The following is a 21,193-nucleotide window of genomic DNA, read 5'->3' on the forward strand; positions in this document are numbered from 1 at the left end:
AATAATATATAAGTCCTATTAATACTACCTACTAAAAGCCTAAAAAAGAATATACCATGTGGTGGTAGGGGGTGGAACGAAAAGGTACAAATTGTTTTCCTCCATCAAACTTTTTTGTAGCATTCAAAACAATATGGGTACAAGTGTGTGTAAAGTTTAATATATTGCATTATTTGCCTACAAGTAGGAACGCCCGCATACTCACGTTCTGTGGGTACACAATTTATTAATCTGGACCTATACCTCCTATTCTATCAGGAAAATATCAACTATTAATCTCCCTCGATGACCAGATAATGCAGTTCATCCAATTGTTATACCAATTTAAAATAACTATTATTGGTATTTCTACGTTTTAAGCTCAAATATTATATTAAAAATCATATTATTATCTATATGCCCGTATAAATCTTTGTTTTATTTTTCGATCATTGTTAACACTTTTTTGATTTATGAACCATTAGAATTCGTTGAGAACGAGACAATAATTATGATCGTTTTTCGTCTGTACCTATTTCTCTTATTTTTGGTGTTTACGTAATTGTTTACGAATTGTAAAAAACAATATAGTATGCATTGGTTGAATTTTTAAATGTAATATGAGCATATCCCTATAATATGAGTATACTAGAATAGGTTTCTGGACGGCACATTTCAGAGAATATAATTAGTTATTATAATAAAGGATTGTGGGTCATGATGGGACAACTGGTATCCTCCAGAGTTGGTGATATGATCACGTATATAAAACTGTTTTGGAATAGTTCATGGTATTAAATTAGATTTTTTTTAAAAATATCAATGATAACTGATAACTGGTGTTTAATATTGATAGTATACATACAAATATATTTTTCATATTTCGTCTGCCAGTGACTTATTATTATAATATTATATTATGAGAAAAGCTAATAATTTTTAAATTAAGAATCATCAACTTACTATTTTTAATTTATGAATTTTAAAATATATTAATGTACTTGGTTAAGTTTTTTTAAATTGTACTCAAAATAAATACGGTGCAGATTCAGTTCTAAATAACTAGACTATTATGAGGCGTAATGGGACATTTCATATGGGATTTAATGGCAAGTCTCGTTGTAAATTATATATTCAGAAAAAACTAAAACATAAACAAAAAAAATTAATCATGCATAGTTTTTAATAACTGTTGCCAAAGATTGGCTATACAACTAAACAGTAATACTATAAATAGTATGTTTTATATTTATGTGTTTATTTTATGTGTCTAACCTCAACTTCAGGAGTGAAAAAAAGCTTAAATTCATCACGTTGACGACAATTTCTGGTATAAAAATGGATCTAGTTGGTACTTGCGATATGGTGTCAAAAGTAAGCGCCGAGTATGAACTAATGAAAATATTTATTTACGCAGCACCAGTAAATAATATAAACAACCTTAAATGTATATTTTCAAATTATTCATTTTTTAAGAAAAAACAAAGTACGTAGAATGATAACAAGTTATAACACTTTGTTTGAGTTGCTGGGTTCAATAAACGTTGACACTTTAAACTTAAAATTGGTTAAATGTTGTTAATGGTCAATATGTTAAGATTGCCACTGTTCAGATGAAATAATAAATGAGACTTTGGTTTTGATTATTATTTGTCAGTATTACCTATATTAGTAAAATTTACTTACGGCATTTACCCTAAGTAAAGAAAAGTAAAAAGAGCTTTTATTGCTAAATAATAACATAAAAGTAACTTTTATTTGTATAATAAACGAATAATACGTTTGAATTATTATTTCATTGCATTCCTCGTAAAAAAAAACTATAAAGGTTATGTAGATATATTTTATAATAATGGTATAATAAAATGAAAAATACAGATAGGAATTTTGAGGTATGTTATTTACATGACAGTGGCGGCAGTAAAGAACAATATGATTTTTTTCGAAAAAATGAATTATTTTTTTTTTCTTTTCTCGTGGAGATTTTGTTCCACCCCTAGGCTGGGTCCATGTCACCCGGTTGAGAACCACTGCTTTTGAGTCTAGACCAGTCTAGACTTACTAAGCAGCGTGACTTTCTCAGTTTTTTTTGTTTTTGATAATTATACATCATTTGATTATTATTAAATATTATTAAATAATGTTAAACAGCATATTAAATATGATAGAAACAAAAATGTTATTTAAGATTATACCTATGTAGGTAAAATGTAAGAATAAACTGGAATATAAAAAGCTAGGTATATTAATATTTAAAAATTACGTTATGATTTATATCTTTATCCATTTTACCTCCACTATGTAAGTAAGACAGGATATTTTTAACTGTTAAAAATTTGTTTTATTATTTTATTTATGCAAATTAAGTCTTCTGAAGAATTTTTTTTAAATTTTAAATACATAACAATTTTATATTTTGAATGGCATAATAATAGAATATTGATAATGTTGAACCAAATATTACGTGACCTATCATCATGCATCAACCAACAGTTCTTGTATACTTTATGTTTACGAGCTGGCAAATTTGTGTCCTGTGATGACAGGTTTTATGATTTACTGCCATAAATCTCGGTACTCTGAACTGAATAATAAATTATAATTTTTTTAAAGCCAACCAAAGTTCAACACTTAAAACAATTACAATTTTAAATTTTAAATATTTACATGTTTTTGTTGAGTGACAACCATTCACAAAGCGGTAGTTAACTAACCACTCTATATTCAATATTGTATCTAAAAACATTAAATATGTCACTATACAGTTTTATACTGCATGGTATACTATTAAATATTAATATAATATATTAATAAATTAATTGAAAGAATTATTTATATTTTTTTACCATAATAATAAAAATATAGACAACATTATTTTGAATAATCAGACCACTCACCAAAATAATGAAACCTATAGTGATTAATTGTGATAAAAAAAAATCTCCTGTATATGTTGTTTTGCACTTTTTAACATTAAACGAATAAATATAGACGATTTGTGTGTTTAAACCCTATAACAATAAAAACAAACAAATAACGCGTAAAATATTCAACTAATGAGAAAGTCCCAGATAAAATCATGTTCGTTATAAAATATTTTTCTACACCATTGGTTTGAATAAATGTTTAAATTATCAATAAATTCAAAAAGCTAATATTATTTTTTTCAGGAAATAGATAAGTATACACATTACAGTTTCGCATTATCCGGCCAGATGTGCACTCTGCAAAACTAGCTGCTCAACAAATTATAGAGGTTAGATTTTTTTAAGCTATCGAAATAATATAATATGTAGGTAGTATAGGTCACGTGTATCAGATCACTGGAGTCTTAAATAATTTAATAATGTTACAGTACACAACACTATCAACTGCAAAGATAATAGAGTTCGGCAAAATCATTGAATGTAGAAATCTCACCGAACGCAAAACCTGTACGATAGGTACTATAACCCAGGCGATTTTTGGAGGAAGTTTTCTGTATTCCCTGTCCATATTGACAAACAGCGAAGTCTAATGGATACCCAGTGGCCCCCCAGCAGTGGACGTATATTTTGCTTACCTACTGCGTTCCTAATATAATAATTATTAAATGGTAAGTTATTGATACCTATACCAAAAGAAATTGATATATAAATATTTTTGATTTTTGGTTCTAAGTGGTGCGATGGATGTGTTGGTTTTGTCATGATATGTGTATTATTTTTTATTTTTATACATTGCTTTTTAAAGTAGGTAGTAAAAATGTTTCAACTTTCAACTTTGAGAGAGGGGGAGAGATTTCTGGTGGAAAATTGGATAAAAAGTAAAAAATTCTCAGTATTTTTTAAAATAATCTGGATAAGCAAAAATAATTTAGATGAAACGGGAATATTTATGCAGCACCAGTTTTTGACAAAATTTATCAAGTTTTTTATGTTGTAATTTAAAATGTATTAACCCTACTACCACAGAGACTTGAAATTTTCACTCTTGCAATATACATATATTTTGCATTATTTAGATTTTATATAATTTTTGTAACCAACATTTTTTACTATATTTTGATAAATTTACAAATTTTCTCCTACAGCAATTTAAATGTATCAAAAATACATGTACCTAGTAATATTTTTTATATTCATTTTAAGTTCAAATCTTGGAAATGTTGAATATTTAAGCGAAACACAATGATTTTCCCTCGATCCATTATAGTAATTGTTTTGTTGTTATTCGGAGTGGTACACTGGTACACAGTGTACCTTCACTACAAAAAAACTACCTCCTGTAACGAAAAGAGCACATAAATAAGCGCAAACAGGGATGGCTTGGAGTGCTTAGCCTCCCCTAGAATTTCTATGTCTCCCCCCCAAAAAAAACTAATGATTTCACTACTATAATTTAAAAGTATCATAAGAGTATCAAGTATATACCTGATCTACAGCTCCCCGCCAAATCTCAAACACTATTTACGCATATGAGCACATACAACTCGTAAAAGTTTATTATAATTGATTCCAAATCCAAACTTTATTATGAATTCTGTAAACGAGGTTATTTTTCATTACTATGCTGTCATACCTTCATGTTTTGTCTTTGTAAGACACTCAAGTATAACCAAATTGTACGTTTAAAATAATAAATTTTTCTTTGTTTTTTTTTTTTTTTTTAATATTAGTTTGAACTTACTGATTATGAACATTAATGGTAAGAATATTTATTTATTTATTAATGATTTAACGGGCTCGAGCCCTTTGAATATAAGGTATAATACAGTTGACAAATTACAAGAACGGAAACTTACATAGTTTGATTACTATAAACAAAAAATGATTACAAAAAAAAAAGAAAACAATACAAAGTACAAGTACAGAAATATAGCTAATTACTTAAAAACTGAATGGAAAATATCAATAATTTTTAAACATTAATATTAATAAAACATTGGACTTAAATTTATTACGACTAGAATCAAAAAATCTATTGATGGGGATATTTTATTAGCTAAGGACAGAGCGCGAGGGAAAAACAAATCAGCACCATATTTTTTGCGATAGTAGGGGATGACAAATAAATCATTGATCCTGGAGATGAAAGTAGAAACCTTGATACCTAGTAAAGCTAGTAGATGTGGACAATCAATGAAACCATTTAATAGATCATATATAAATAATATATCAGAGAGTTTTCTTAGATCGATCGAATCCAGACCTATTGAGAACTGAACGGGTTTAAATATATTACTAGAGATAGATGTATTAGAGACGTAAGCTATTAAAAATTTAAATTGACAATCTCAAGATCATTCAAGTAAGTAGACAAATTTTGAGACCAAATTATGGATCCAAACTCTAGTGAAGATCGTACGAGTGAGTAATATAATTTTTTTAAGCTTAAAGGCAGTTTAAAATTTTGTGTATTCCTATTAATAAAGCCAAGCATTCTATAGGATTTATTTAAAATTTTCTTATGATGGAACTTAAAAGAAAAATCTGATTCAAAATATATTCCTAAGTCTTTAATCACAGTTACTCTGACTAATTTGATATTATTAAGTCTGTAGTTGAATATAATTGGGTTTTTGGAACGGGTATCTGAAATAATGTTACACTTATCAATTTTTAATTCAAAACAGTTATTCACGCTCCAAGTATAAAATTTATTTAGCTGATCTTGTAATGTCTCAAAGTCTGGTATAGATTAAATCGAGCAAAATAATTTAGCATCATCTGCTAAAAGCAATAATTTTATAAAACTTTTAAAAACCCGAGCAAAATCATTAATAAAAAGTAGTGGACCCAAATACGAACCTTGAGAAACACCTGATGGTACTTGAAAATTATTAGAGACATGGAATGAAAGCTTAACTGATTGAGAGTGGTTACTTAGGTAGGAGGTGATTAATTTTAAAAATAAACCATTACGACCAAAAGCCTTTAACTTGCATAATAAAATATTGTGATGCACCTTATCGAAAACTTTTTTAAAGTCTGTACCTATAGATCGAATCTACTTGACAATTTTGATCATACGAATGTAATAAATGTGTTTGATAGGTTAAAAGATCCGTAAGAATAGAATGCTTGGGTAAAAAGTCATCTGGGGTCACGTAGACTTTGTTTGATTTAATTTTGAAATTTTGAAGCAAAGTTATGAGAATTTTTAAATATTTCAATTATTATTTATATGTATTGTAATTTATATGAATGCAGAGTTCAGATGGTCATTGGTCATAGTTTATTAAACGATAATTAATATGTACGCTCCAAAAATTCAAACGGCAAGAATAGCATTTTAATGGTGAAATAATGTTTGGATTTTTTTGTAATAGTTATTTGGAGACGATTTTCTGAATGATTCAGCATTCAACAGAAAATACTAATAATGAAAAAAACTCTATCACATATTTTGATAGGTATTCACATTAACGTGATAACAAGTAACAATATACTACGGCACTACGCCCTAAAATTCCAACTTTTTTAGAACCGAACGATGACTGATATAATAAAGATACCATTAGTTGAGTATTTCATGGAATGTCTAGACGTTAATAGCATTTTAATGTAACATTTTTTTTATTTTTTTTTTAATTGTTATCTGAAGACGAATTCCAAAAATAATACAACATTCAACAGAAAAGAATTTAAGAATATTAACGAAAGATATAATACTCTAAATGTCCCCATCACATATTCTAATATAAACATTAACACGATAACAATATTATATAGGTACTACGCCCTAAAATTCCAACTTTTAGTATCGACCGGCGACTGATATTATAAAGATATTAGTTGAGTATTTCATGGAATGTCTAGACGTTTTAATAACATTTTTATGTTATATTATTTTTTGAATTTTCTTTTCGATATTTATCTCAAGACGAATTCCAAAATGATGTAACACTAAACAAAAAAGAATAATAATGAAAAATACAACTCCACGTCATGTTTCCATAATTCCATCACATATAATATTCACAATGTACATTAGGCATGTAATTACTTATTAGTTATGCTTATGACCGATTATAATAATATTGTTTATATAAGCAAACATAACACAATGAGAATACAATCAAAAATTACTATATTGAATCATTACATTAATACATTATCAAATTAAAAATAAAATATAAGACAATTAATGACAATCGCCCGTGAATCGAATTATAGTTTCGCCGTCGACAATCTGTGCAACGTACGCTCCGCGACGCATATATTGTACGATGTTACCTACGTACCTACTCAGGTCATAATAATTACATGTTTACTTATACAGGGTGATTCACCACCACTTATCAGGCCTGTTCAGTGTTCCCCCACCCCAATACACACATTTTTACTTTGATAATGCATTTATTAAAATTCTGACTTGAGGAATTTTTTAGTACCTATATAGTATATACTATAGTTAGTAATTACTAAGATGCTGCATATTATTTTAACCACTAAAATTCCTTATACTATTTAAGGGGTGCCCTGCGGCGATAACAAGCTTTTGTTTGAACCACCCTCTTATACTGTAAATTATTCAGCAGATGATTTTTTTGGACATTTTGACGTATTTCAAACAGATATTCGATTAAGTAATTTTTAGTTCTTTGACTTTAATAGGTTTAAGGATAATAGGTCCATGATATTAGGAGATAGGAAAGATAAGGAATACATGAATAAAAATGGAAGCTATATGGAGAGTTGAACATTTTAATAATTATGTTAGGTATCAATTTAACATCTATCAATATTTATAATTAGTAAAAATGGTCCAAATAATATAATAAACACTAGATCCATTTTGTAAAATAATTTTTAAGGCTTATTATCTTGATTTTTTTTTTTAATAACTTATAAAATACCTGTTCGTTCAAAACATGATTTAGTTAAATCATTTAGATAATTATTTACTGTAAAAAAGGAAGGTTCTCATTTAAAAAACAGAAGTTTGTAAAGGACACTCCTAATATGGTACAAAAACTTAAAGTATTTAAAAATATAACATTTAAGCAAAATTAAAAATTCCAAACATTTTAAAGGAAAATATAAGAGGTAGTGAACATGATTGTCGACTAACCCTTTACATGTATACAATAACCGTAAACATGATAAGATGCATACAAATGTATTACAATAAAAAAAATAAAACGTTTTGTACATACCTATTACAATATACTTATAAGTGATTATTAGCGCTTATATTATATTGATATAATGACATAGACCATAGATTTTAAATTTATTTTCAAAAGGACTTATTAAGTCTCATATTCTATAGTTTTCAAGTATCAAAATTCAGAATAGACTATGTACCTACAGACCCTGTAAGGAGGCTTTTTGTGTATACTCTATATAAGATCAATTTCAAAAGTTTTTTTGCATCTTGATGTTTATTAATGACCCACAGAAAATAACCGTTTAACACAGAAAACTGATTATAAGATGTCTAATTCACGTATCAAGGGTTGATGGGTAATGCTCCCTTTAGTGCCCACCCACAAGTCCACCTACGTGCGTACCAATGTATTTATATAAGTATTGTATACAGGGTCGTGTAAAAAAACATAAAAAAACAAATAAAAGGTCAAGTCCAAAAATATAATAATTATATTCAGCCCACGAATTTATTCGACTTGCACGCGCGTATAATATGATGCACGCGGTCGTATATGATGATTATAATATTACTAATACTAATAAATAATAATAATAATAATAGTATAATATATGTATATAATACGTTTATAATATCGAACGCCAAACGAGTTCATCGAGGTGAACGTTTCGCGGCTGAATCGCGCGCACACATATTATTATATAGACGCCGTAGCCGCGACGACCCACTGGCAGTATTGACTTAACAATGGACACACTTTTTAAGGCTCACACAATGGCACACGCCTACGTCGGCAGATATATTATGATTATGCATGTATACATATACACACACTCACACACACACATCGCACGCACAAACCGACGTTTAATTCGGATTTCAAAAGACGTCTCGTACAGTGTTATAAGTCGGTTACAATGTTACACATATATTGTATGTATAATATTTATATATGGTACCTATAGAGCCGGTCGTATCATGTTATCATGGTTCACAAACGAAAAATAAATAATCCTGCGCCGATTCGCGTTCCGCATCATGCGGTTACCACGGGCCGAACGGACACTTTGAAACGACTATAGCTGCAGTTGCATAATAATTATTATGGTGTTATTGTTATTACTACTTGCAACCCCTGGTATTATGCAGCAGGTGCAAAGATATGCAGATTTTGCACCGGCTAGACTCAGCTGGCTCTAATCCTATTAGAAATATACTACTACTGTAGGTAGGTGTACTATACCGTCTCGTCGTTTTGTTAAAATGTTTTGATAAAATATATCACAACTGAGCAAATAATAAAATAACGTTTTGTAATAGTAAAATATGCTATTATCATACTTCTAAATTATAGCTGTGTTATTATCATAGACTATATTATTATAGACTACATTTTAATGAAATACATTGTTTTTGACGACTCCCCGTAATATACTAAAATTGTTATTTGTTGGTGTACCTATATAATATACAATACACCAAACGCCTAATCCAATCTATAATAGTCCTAAAAAAAATACAGTAACGACAGTTTGTGCCTACAGCTAAATATCTCAGCTCAATGACCTTATATAGACTGAAATACGATTTTCCGTGTTTAAGGCAGTACCAAAGATACATTTTGGGAAAATGTCACATTTAACTCGAATCTATAAAAAAAAAACACTTAATACGGTTAAAATCAAAATAATCAAAATAATATCTAACTATTCAAATTGCTGTAACTAAGTCGATTTTAGGTTTAGGTCGTAGGTCGCATCTAAATGAATTGAATATTTATTGGTACATATATTTATAATTTATACCTCATGACAAAATTAACGGTTGAAATTTAAAAAAAAAATAAAGTTAGTTTGTATCTTCACAGGACACTTGACTATTTAACACTCCTTAAATGTTATAAATAAAAATATAAATAAATAAAAATATAAATAAATAAAAATATGGCCTAACTTAACTTAACCTATCACTTAACCTATAGGTACTTAAAAATTTCAAAAATCTGAATCTGAAAAATGCATTAATTTAATCATTATTAAGGAAAAAAAACAAGAAGAACATGCTTGGTGAATTATCCTGTATAATATTAATACATGGTAAGCCTATGTGGCCTACGTATGCTATAGTAGCTGTACAAGTATATAACCGTAAAGACTAAACAGACTATAGACTAGGTAAAATATTATCACATTAGTATACGTGGAAGCAATTCGGTTTGGCAAAAAATATGTATATAAAGACCATAATACAATATTATAATTTATAACTTATAGTACTATAATAGAGGCTGACGGACCTCTATAATAGTCATTGAGTGGTAGAAACTGATTATAATAAATGACTCTTATAACTAATAGAGAATAGAGATATTTTAACTATATTAACATTGTACAGGTACAGACACCTAACTGCTGTACGGAATAGTAGTTATTATTATTGTGTTTACCATTTTGATGTGCTACGTTCAAAATCTTATTCATTATTGTGATTTATGTTTACGATCGAACACCGCTTATTTAAACTCAGCCACGGACTAAGATAGTACTATCTTGATCCGTGAAATCAGCAGTACCCATATCGCGAACCATATTATAATAAATATCGTTGGGGGAGGGATAACACGAACGCAGCTATTATAAAGTGTAATAATAATAGTATACATTAGCATTATTATAACTTTGCGTTATTTCATGTATGCACCGCACTCATATACGTGCGAACGGAAAAGAAAATATCCATTTGAATAAATTATACTCGTTACCGTTAATCGCCGTCTCTGTAAGACTGCAAATAACTATTATAGTAAGGCATGTAGCCAAATTAATTCAAGATTTTACTACCCATCCCCTAGACTGTCTTACGAAACAGATGTGAAAATATTATATACAATAAAATATCGATGGGTAAACTATGTATCCCGGTAAATATTTTTGGGGGGGATTAAACTTTTAACGTCCAAAAGATTTACAGATTACAGATCAATATTATAAAGATCTAACTATTTACTTACGACCTACACTCCTACTTTATACCTATATTCAGGGATCACAATTTATATTTTTGGAGGGCCTCTTTAGTCTTTAAGAAATCAGGAAGTTTTCGGGGGGCATAAAAGTTGAATGTATAGATGATTATCGGAAGAAAGTAAAGGTAAACTAGGTAAAGCCAAAACCCAAAAAGATGGGCAAAAGAAGAGTGGGAACCACTCTGCTGTACATTAGATGTCGAGTGGGTCGCTGTAATGAAAGTGTTAAATTTGAAATTTGAATTCAATGATATAAAACCATTGTGCACAAAAAACGGTTCTAATAGTCAAGACGATTAGCCTATATTCCTAAATTTATTTTATGGTACTATTGCTAATAAAGAAATTTTTCTACTATTATTAAATAGTAGTTATTAGTTAATATACAGTTGGTTGAATTGATTTTTGCAAGAATCATCATTTGAAAATGTCATTGTGTGTATAACATATATTAATATACCTACGTAATACCTAAAGCTATGCTTTAAAAGTTTCAAGTAAATACCTACCCATAAATAATATTTTTAAATTACAAAAAAATAATTAAAATTGTTATTTTAAACTGATATCAACAACTTATGAAAACCTTGTATTCAATTTCCAAAATACTTTACCAAGTGATCAAATTTTTATGGACATTTCCAAAAAAAATAAAATTTTAAATATATAATAAAAACAAAAAAAAATATGTCAAGTGTCAATAGATGAAAAAGAGACAAAATATTTCTCATTAGAAAAATAGAAGTTTGTATCACAGGAAGACACACTTTAAGTATTACCAAAATCTCAGAGATTTGAAAATGTGCCTTTAAAAAGGTAGGTATATAAAAAAAATCCTAAAACCAGAGTTTCAATTAATTCATTAATAAATTTAAAAAAATTATGGGATCATGCTTAGAGAATCACACTGTAAAATTATATTATTATATTCATATAAAATTAAAAATATGTATAAATCAGTATGCTGTAGTAATTGCCCTCGAGACTATACACTGGCATTGTACGATAACTATGGACATATTATACAAAAGAAGAAGATTATTATCGCAGGGTTTTGCTCAACGCAGCTGCTTAAATGAGGGGGAGCATGGGTGGGAGGAGGGTTAAATTCAGTATACAAAATCCATAATCTTTACAGACTTATACCGCCTATTGCAAAGTATACCTATAATACCATATTACCATATTAATAATTTATATGTTTTCTATTTTGTGTTTTGGTGTCCACGTTAAAAAATGTTGTATTGTATGTGGAAATCATGGTGAGGGAAGGGGGAATTAGAACCCGAGACCATAGTATAAGGAATAAGTATATAATATTCCTTATACCATGCTCAAGACGGCGAGACCAGCCACCTGCATACAAATCACACATCGAGCATGGCATGACGATTGCCTATTGGGGAGATTAGATTTGTGATCAAATAAAACTTATCAAGTGTGGGTTCTTTCAAATCAATTTTGGTTCACAGAGAAAGTTTTATACGAACAGATCATAATGTCAGATTGTTTTATTTATACGTTTCATCTGAATAATATCTGATGTACCTTTGTCCAGGTATATACTATAGTATAATATACCCTACTGATATTAGGTATAGGATTTTTTTTGTAAACCTATTCAATAACGGATCCAAAGTCCAAAAGCATAATTTATGATTTTATATGATGTATTATTAATAATTGAACTCAAAAAATGTTTGAGGTAGGTAATTGCTCTGCTGTACAGTATTAAAGTACCCGACTCCTACACCCAGTACGTCATAGTTCAGTAAAATCACTGTAAAATTTGATTAAATTTGAACTTCAAATGCTTATAAAAAAAATCGTGCCTATATTTTTTTAAATATTTTTAAATACCTATAACAAAAACTCGTGAGGAACCTTGTATTTTAATTTTAATTTACAAGGTTTTTTTACTAAACAAACATTGTTTTAAAAACATGAGCATAGTATAAGTATATACTGTATAAGTGTATAACACTATAACTTGAGTTATAGCTACACCAACAAAACAAAATTGATTTTGTATATAATTTGACGTTTTTTCTTAATTTTATTTTGTTTTCCGGATAATTTTTAATAATATAGGGCATTTTTAATTTTTACCTCTTAGAAACTAAAAATAATTACAGATAAACAGAATTATTTACTTTACGCAATAAGTCTTCAAAATAAATTTATTTTTATAACCGTAAAAATGGTAGGTACTTTTACAAATTATTATTAATTATAATAATATTTTCTAGGCATAATAGAATTTTCAAAATTTATTTTTGTATTTTTAGCTATTTGTAAAAATATGAAATATTCTATTTATTAAATTTTTTTCTTGTATTAATAAAAATGTATTTTTTACCTATAAAACAATGAAAAATTAACACAAGATCCCGCATTAGTTGTTTGATGTACTTATGAGAATTTTAAAATAAAAATTAGGTACCATAATGTAGGCATGTAGCCACATTATTTTTTTATGAGCTTTAAAATGTTGATGAAATTTGTTATTCAAACGTAAAATAACGATTTAATCTCAAACATTTTTTGTTATTTTGATGTATTTAATTAAATATTAATATTCTACCAATACTTAGATTATCATCTACTATACTCGATGGAATTTTAAAATATTTAAACTAACAATTTTAAATTATTTATACTTGGAATTTTAGAATTTGTTTAATATTATTTTTTGTATGCCTAAGTGCTAATAACATATTTTTTTCTCTATAAAAAAGTGACAATTTTGTCTAAGGTACTACTTTAATTGCGGTCTTACATCATCCTAAAAATATCGAATTACACGTAGTCACAATTTCTTTTTTTTTAGTCATTTAATTAATGTTAAAATGTTAACAGCATACTTAGATATTCAAACAAAATTTAAAAAAAATAGTTATTTTATTGTAATTTAAAAAAAAAATTCACCTTTACGTAGGCATATTATATTTGTACAAATACACAGTTAAATCAAAATATTATTTACTTTTTAGACTAACTTTAAACTTTTAGTTTTTCACTAATCTATTTACTCCATTCAACGGTACGTACCTATTGAGTATTAACATAATATATAAATTAATAAAAAAAATATATGATGAGTAGCAAGTTTTGGCCTTTTGGGTGTTCTGGGTCCACCGAAAATCTCAAGAATCCCATTACGGCATTACCCAGAAATCTCATAGGTTCGTTACAATCAATAGCTTGACTCGGAAAGGGTCGACGTGTTCAATATCCCTAAATAAAAATATATTTTCAATAGGTACTGGTGAAGTATACTAAAATACGTAAGTCATAAAATTAAAACATCAATGGTAGATATGCACTTTTTCCTAAAATTAACAAAATATACATTTTAAATTTTAGATTTTGAAACTCGTCATTGTAAACATATTAAATCAATAGCAATCATATATAATCAATAATATATTCTATATTATAGCCCTTTTAATCATAAGAATAATATTATAGAAAAATATGAAACTGATACACTCCCAGCCTATTGTAATGGGATCATTCAAAAAATAATCCACTAGCTCAATCTAGTAGCTAATTATTAAAACAATGTGAAACTTGAAAGACTAACAATAGTATAATTTAATTATAACTTATAGACAATAAATATTGTCTTTGAAGTTAGTGGTAGGGATGAAAATATCAAAAGAAATTAAGTTACTATTTTAAAACATCAATAAAAAAAAAATCAAATTGCATGAGCAATCCAACTGGCAATGAGCAGTAATTATATTTTAACTATCCATTAATATGAAAAAAAACCAGGTCAAAATCAACACACAACTGTGTAGGTACAATATTGATACCAACGCGTGTAGAATTAGCCACCTATGTCTACACTCTACCTATTACTAACTGTGATAATAGGAAATTTGGTTAAGGAATAATAATAGGTGATGTGAAATTATATATATATAAATATATAATAAATTTAATGGGTTGCATTATAATAATGCTTATTACTTAAGGCTTGTTTTAAATGTTCTACCTTTTTGAATAAAACCAAACATTTTGTAGTGTCATTAGTGTCAATATAATCAAAAAACTAAATAAGACGAACATTTTAAATGGCTATAAATAGCAGACATATAAAAAAAAAGAGCCAAAATATTTTGAAAATTATATCTGTCAAGAAAATGCTAATAGGTATAATTACTTTGTAAAAATATCAAGTCTCACTGCAGTTATACACTTATACCATACTAACCATAGAATTTATATACTAGGTATACACTATAGGTAGCCAGGTAGGCTACCTATAAATATTTTAAAATTCCGTAGAGTATAGTAGATGATAATCTAAGTATTGGTATAGAATATTAATATACTTTTTGAAATAAAGATTTAACACAAAACTACTACAGGCATATAAGGCAATAAATCATAATTTTCTCGTACATAATCTATCGTGCAGGAGGATAGGGAGATTTTCCGAGTACAATTTAAAATATATGTGTAGTGTGTACGCAGTACGTAGTGCCCATGCTGCAGCAATGCAAGTTACAACTGCAGGTATTTATAATAATAATTTATAGATGAAATTAATAAAACTTTCTGACTGCAGCCTCCACTGTAATTACGGTCTGTATTTAGCAGTAGGTACCTAAGTAAAATTAATTAATATTTTTATCATAGGGATTATGCTTTCATTTCAAATTCATAACCGATAATAGCACTAATATATTATATATTTGTATGAGTAGTATATTTGACACTTATATCCAAATACATTATACATATAAAAGTGTATTTATAAAAAATATGTCTACAGCGATACCCACACCGCTTATCAAGTGTGTAGTAGTGCTTAAGTTGCATGGGTGCCCACCCTAACTGAAATGTACAATGTCCCTAAGCAACCTGCACATCCAAAATATGTGCTCGAGTAAATGGCTAAACAAATAATTTGCAAGTCAGGTATATTTGTGAAACTATTATTATTTGAGTGATACAGGAGGTGGATCGCGGATGGTCAACATTATCTACTTCACGGTGACGCGGACTGCGAGTCACTTCAGTCGTCGATTGTTATCGTTGTCCGGTCTTAATTGGTGTTGTGTAAGGCGAGGATAAACCATAGATTAATATTACTCTATGAGATAAACACAGGCACTATATTAAAAATTGAATTTACAATGGATACCTATTAGATTTAATTGCAAAGAAATACTAATATGAGTTACAGTTGGGGGCTAGGGCAACCCTCCCCCCCATTAATTGTGTTCATTTTAACCTATATTATAACATTATATTTAAAAAATGAGTTTAGAAAAACACTATAGTCCCCCCCCCCTATATCCCTCCATGTAAAATGACTGCAAATTGCGGTCTTATTAGCAATGAAAAATTCCACCTATACACTGATAATTTTTGACATTTTGTATTGTATTTTATTTTAGTTATGATCAATATAATATTTATTATACATTGAATATAATATTGGTGTACAGTATAGGTATACACAATCACACAAAATATATTTTTTAACTACGTTATCGAATATACCTAAATGAAGAATACAAGCTTTTACACTAGCGTGGGCACAGTTTACTCACTCTTTAATTCTTAGTTCATGATATCAACGTTTCCATGTTTTTTGGAGGTTTATGACTTCAGGGGGCCAATTCTTGAAATCGTGATAAACTTTGTCGCATGCGATAAAATTTTTATCGCATGAAAATAAATATTTGGTATTCTTGAATAAATTGTGGTATGACTTTAGTCGAACGAAAAACATTCGACTACCTATTTGTCGACTGGTAAAAAGTCGGTGACAAAGTTTAGTCGCATGATAATCGCACACGTTATCAATCATTTAAGAAATTATATTTATTTTTGAAATTCTTTAGTTGATAATAATTATTGATATATTTTAATCTATTTCTGTGATTGATATTGTTTTGAATTGTAATATTACTTTACATTAAGTTTTGTGCAATAATTCTCGTGATTCGTTTATAGTTATAAATAGCCAATAGGGGCCTTAACTTAATGACATATTGACCTAAAAATCTAAAATCTTTAAAGAATGCACACGAAAAAAATGTTAAAATGACTTATTAACACAAAAAAAAAATGACTTATAAATGATCTCAAAAATACCAAAAATTACTTTATAATGACTTAACATTTTTAAAAATGTACGTTTTATACAACCCATATATCGTAAATCGTAATATATATAGGTGCTAGCGCATAAAAAATGTTTACTCTCGAAAAACCCTTCAAAATTATTTTTTTTTTGCAATTTCAAATAAGTTGATAGAATTTTAGGCCATTTTTTCTGATTGACCGGGCCTAAAATAGTATCTGCCTACAGTTTATTAAATAACCGTTGATTGCGACAACAAACGATAAAGGTTATGAACATCAATAATCGACAAGCTAATGGAAACTCAATTATTAAAATGCACCAAAAACAGATTGACTATTCATTATAAACTATACTCTATAGACCTATTGGTAGGTTGGTTCTATACCTATTGGTATAGACCTATATAATGTAGGTAACATCTCTTATAAATTGAATTGTCTAACATTGTTTTGTCACCAAATATTTTGGTTTTAGACGCTTATTAAAATACAAGATTATCATTATAAACCAGAAAAATAGTTGGACATTTATTTTATAGAATTAACTCAAATATTATTTTATTTTAAAACGTTTGAGATTCATAGGTAAACAAGACCCCAATCAGCTGATCGAGTTTCGCTTCTATATTGTTCTATGATGATAAAGAGTGATACAAAATCACTATCACCACGGAATATAACAATCAGGCTATCATTACCGCGGGGATGGCGTCTTTATATAACTTGCTGCATGCTTATCAGTTATCTCAAAGTGGCAGTCAAATGTCATAAGCACGGTTATTAAGCATAACCATCATGGCTACATGAACATTCATGCGGCATGGACTAAACTTTTAACGTGGTCATAATATCAATGTTTTATGTGACAAATTCAATATTTAAATATTAAGATCGCTATGGTTATTACTTATTACTTGTTACCTACTTATTAGTTATTATTATAATCTTGTTTTAAATAAATCATTGTTAACGCCTAACGATATTAATTATTAGTTAATATGGAGGGTTTTAATTTAAAAAATACTTTTTTCTCGTGTATTACAATTATAGTATTAATATTGTCTATGCTCTTTTTCTATGAGCCCGCTCAAAACTTACTGTGTAGCTTCGCGATTTTTGAACGATTCTTAATTAACACACCGAGAGTGTGTTCTCTTTTCGATACAACTCGATTAAGTCGTTATAAAGGTGTTGATGGAGGCAAAATATATTTATCTATTCTGGGTATTGTATTTGACGTGACAGAGGGTAGAAGATTCTATGGACCCGGTGGTTCGTATAGTGGATTTTCTGGTAAGTAACTAGGTAGTAGGCACCTGTTAAAAATAAGTTTAAAGAATTTATTATTTATATTATTTTGTTTATTTTTGTGTGAAACAATATATTTTTAGGTCGTGATGCCAGTCGTTCATTTATAACTGGCTTATTTGACGAAGAAAACCTAACTGATCATGTCAGTGATATGGATCCAAATGATTTAATAGGACTGGATACTTGGATCAATACTTATAAGAAAAAATACAAAGAAATTGGTACTTGCATTTAATATTTTTATATCACCTACCAATTCAATATTAAGGGGATGTTGCGTGTGGATGAGAGAGAGAAATCAAATGCTGCGCTAACATCCTCTTAAGTACATTAATAAGCTTACCCAAGTTATGTTCTATTTATTTAATTTATATATTATATTATTCTTGTTTTAGGAAAATTAATTGGACGTTATTATGATTCATCTGGTAAAGAAACTGATTACAGTAAATTGGTGTTTGAAAAAATACAATCAAGTAAAATGGCTAAAGTAGCTAAAAATGAAGAAATGGCACGATATCCAAGTTGTAATATAGAATATGTTCAAGAAAATCAAAAAAGTAAAGTCTGGTGTACTAAATTGAGGTAAAGTCGATAGGAATAAAGACATTGTCTAATTATTTTAGATTTTAATACAATGTTGGTTTTTATATATATATAGTGGTGGCATTCAAAGAAATTGGATTGGAGTACCTCGTAAATTACAATCATTGGATGAAAATGGAAAATTATCTATACGCTGTGCATGTGTACAACTAGATACTCTAAGTAAAACTGAACTAATGCATATCAATGAGTATGAGGATTGTGATGTTAACGCGACAACTTGTTACGTCAAAATTAGTTAACCTGATTTGATCTACTAATATGTGTCATTTCTTGTTTTTGTTATGCCATATTGCTATTGTAGTATCATTCAAATGCAAAATGTTCTTTCTGTGATAAACTCCCATATAGTATCAAAATCGTTAACCCCAGTGAACAATAGGAAAAGTTATAGTATACCGTTGAATGATATTGTTTAGAATAAGTTTAATTAATGTGCCTACAAACTATACTATGTACCAATTATATTATGATATTTACAATCTTTATATACAAAAATATTCCTAGGAAAAAGTTACTTAATGATTTGTGTGTTGTTATTTTATAACACATCTTGATTATAACTTATAAATTATAATATTATAATAATTATTGGCTTAAAAAATGTAATAGTCATACAAACAATGATAAAATAATAAAGTTTTTTTTAAATTTTATACAAAATATAAAAAAAATATTGAACATTAAACCAGCTGTTAATATTGTTATAATGGATTATGTCTTGAGGATTTATATTATGAAAACTATTTACACATATTTAATCTGTCCCTAAACTAATAAAAAAATTGGAATTTAGTAACTTTTAATTAAAAATGTTTACTAGATATTTTAACCACAATTAGTTTATAATAATAAATGTAGCTCACAACATAATATTAAATATGTATATATATTATAATGATGTTTTGCCAAGCCAAATTATGTTTAAGCTACCTTTTATTTTATATATTTTTATTTAACATAATCGATCTGTACAAATTAGCACAGTAAGTTTATAATTTATATGATAAGATTAGTATTTATAACATATAAGCAACGATTATTAATATTAGTATTTATAATCAATGTTTGAAGTTATGATTAAAGTAGCCACTCATTAGTGAGTAGTACCTCTTGGCTGGTTGATTAATTTTTTTTAATTATTAAATATTTTTAGAAGCTTTAGATATTAAAGTTTTGAAAAAGGCCACTACACCACTTACTTTTTAACCTGTGATTATGATTTCCTGGGAGTGTAAGGATGGAAAGATCATTTATGAGCGGATTAGGATGAGTTTGGAATCATTCATTGAAGCATGTGTAGAAGATATATTGTGCTTCCTAGTTCCTCTTATATTATTTGGTATAAGCTACCTACATAAATATTTACAGTTAACGTATGTAGTACTACTCTGCGTAATCTACAGTGTAAATAGTCACTATTATTAAAGTTTTGAGTTTGAAATTAAACTATTATAATTTTTTATAAACACTTATATAATATTGAATACATATTTAATAATTATACAGTATTAATAAGTAGGTTATAAATTTGATATTTTATTATTTTAAAATATATCTATGAAGTTCCATCAATGGATGGCCACTTCGCACAAGTCCCCGTCTGAAATATTGGAAATTTAATTTAATTTTGTCTAATATTTCTTATCAGTCAACATCACTTGTGTTTATCGTAAAAAAAATAGTACTTTACAGATAGTACTATATTATTATTAGATTACAAATAAAAATAATAAATAGATCAAAGTAAGTGCCAACCTAGTATTAAAACTTGGAAATATTTAATTACTTATATAAAACAGAATATTAAATTATTACATAAATAAACACGTACCTACTACCTATTGAGCTTGATATAAATTACAGTAATACTAAAATGTATTGAATTCAGCAATAAAATTGCAAATTAATATTATGACGTTACTTTGTGTCGTGGTTTGTATATAATAATGATATAAATATATAATAATCTGACTGAAATTGGCAGTTCCATACTAATATATAAAATACAAAACACTTCTTAAATAGTTAAATGGTATAAAAAATCCAAGCATTTGCCAAATTTGCCAA

At 27.9% G+C, this 21,193-nt stretch overlaps 2 protein-coding genes across 2 annotated transcripts in view; both read left to right on the forward strand.

The window, feature by feature from the left end:
- Positions 1-21,193, forward strand: part of LOC100161313 (uncharacterized protein C34C12.4) — a 110,758-nt gene that overhangs the window by 18,800 nt on the left and 70,765 nt on the right. The gene's annotated exons all lie outside the window — the stretch shown is intronic.
- LOC100159268 (neuferricin) lies at positions 17,925-19,646 on the forward strand. Its single transcript, XM_001946292.5, has 4 exons — positions 17,925-18,499; positions 18,598-18,738; positions 18,913-19,102; positions 19,179-19,646. The coding sequence occupies exons 1-4, from the start codon at positions 18,205-18,207 to the stop codon at positions 19,363-19,365; spliced, it is 813 nt and encodes a 270-aa protein (XP_001946327.2). The 5' UTR covers positions 17,925-18,204; the 3' UTR covers positions 19,366-19,646.

The sequence above is a fragment of the Acyrthosiphon pisum genome, chromosome A1, assembly GCF_005508785.2.
Source record: "Acyrthosiphon pisum isolate AL4f chromosome A1, pea_aphid_22Mar2018_4r6ur, whole genome shotgun sequence".
NCBI classification, from domain to species: Eukaryota; Metazoa; Arthropoda; class Insecta; order Hemiptera; family Aphididae; genus Acyrthosiphon; species Acyrthosiphon pisum.

Bases quoted from the DNA above. Each gene is read 5' to 3' on its own strand.
- LOC100159268 (XM_001946292.5), top strand. From the start codon at position 18,205: ATGGAGGGTTTTAATTTAAAAAATACTTTTTTCTCGTGTATTACAATT. The intron at 18,739-18,912 runs GTACTTGCATTT...TTCTTGTTTTAG, and splicing joins GAAAAAATACAAAGAAATTG to GAAAATTAATTGGACGTTAT. The intron at 19,103-19,178 runs GTAAAGTCGATA...ATATATATATAG, and splicing joins GTCTGGTGTACTAAATTGAG to TGGTGGCATTCAAAGAAATT.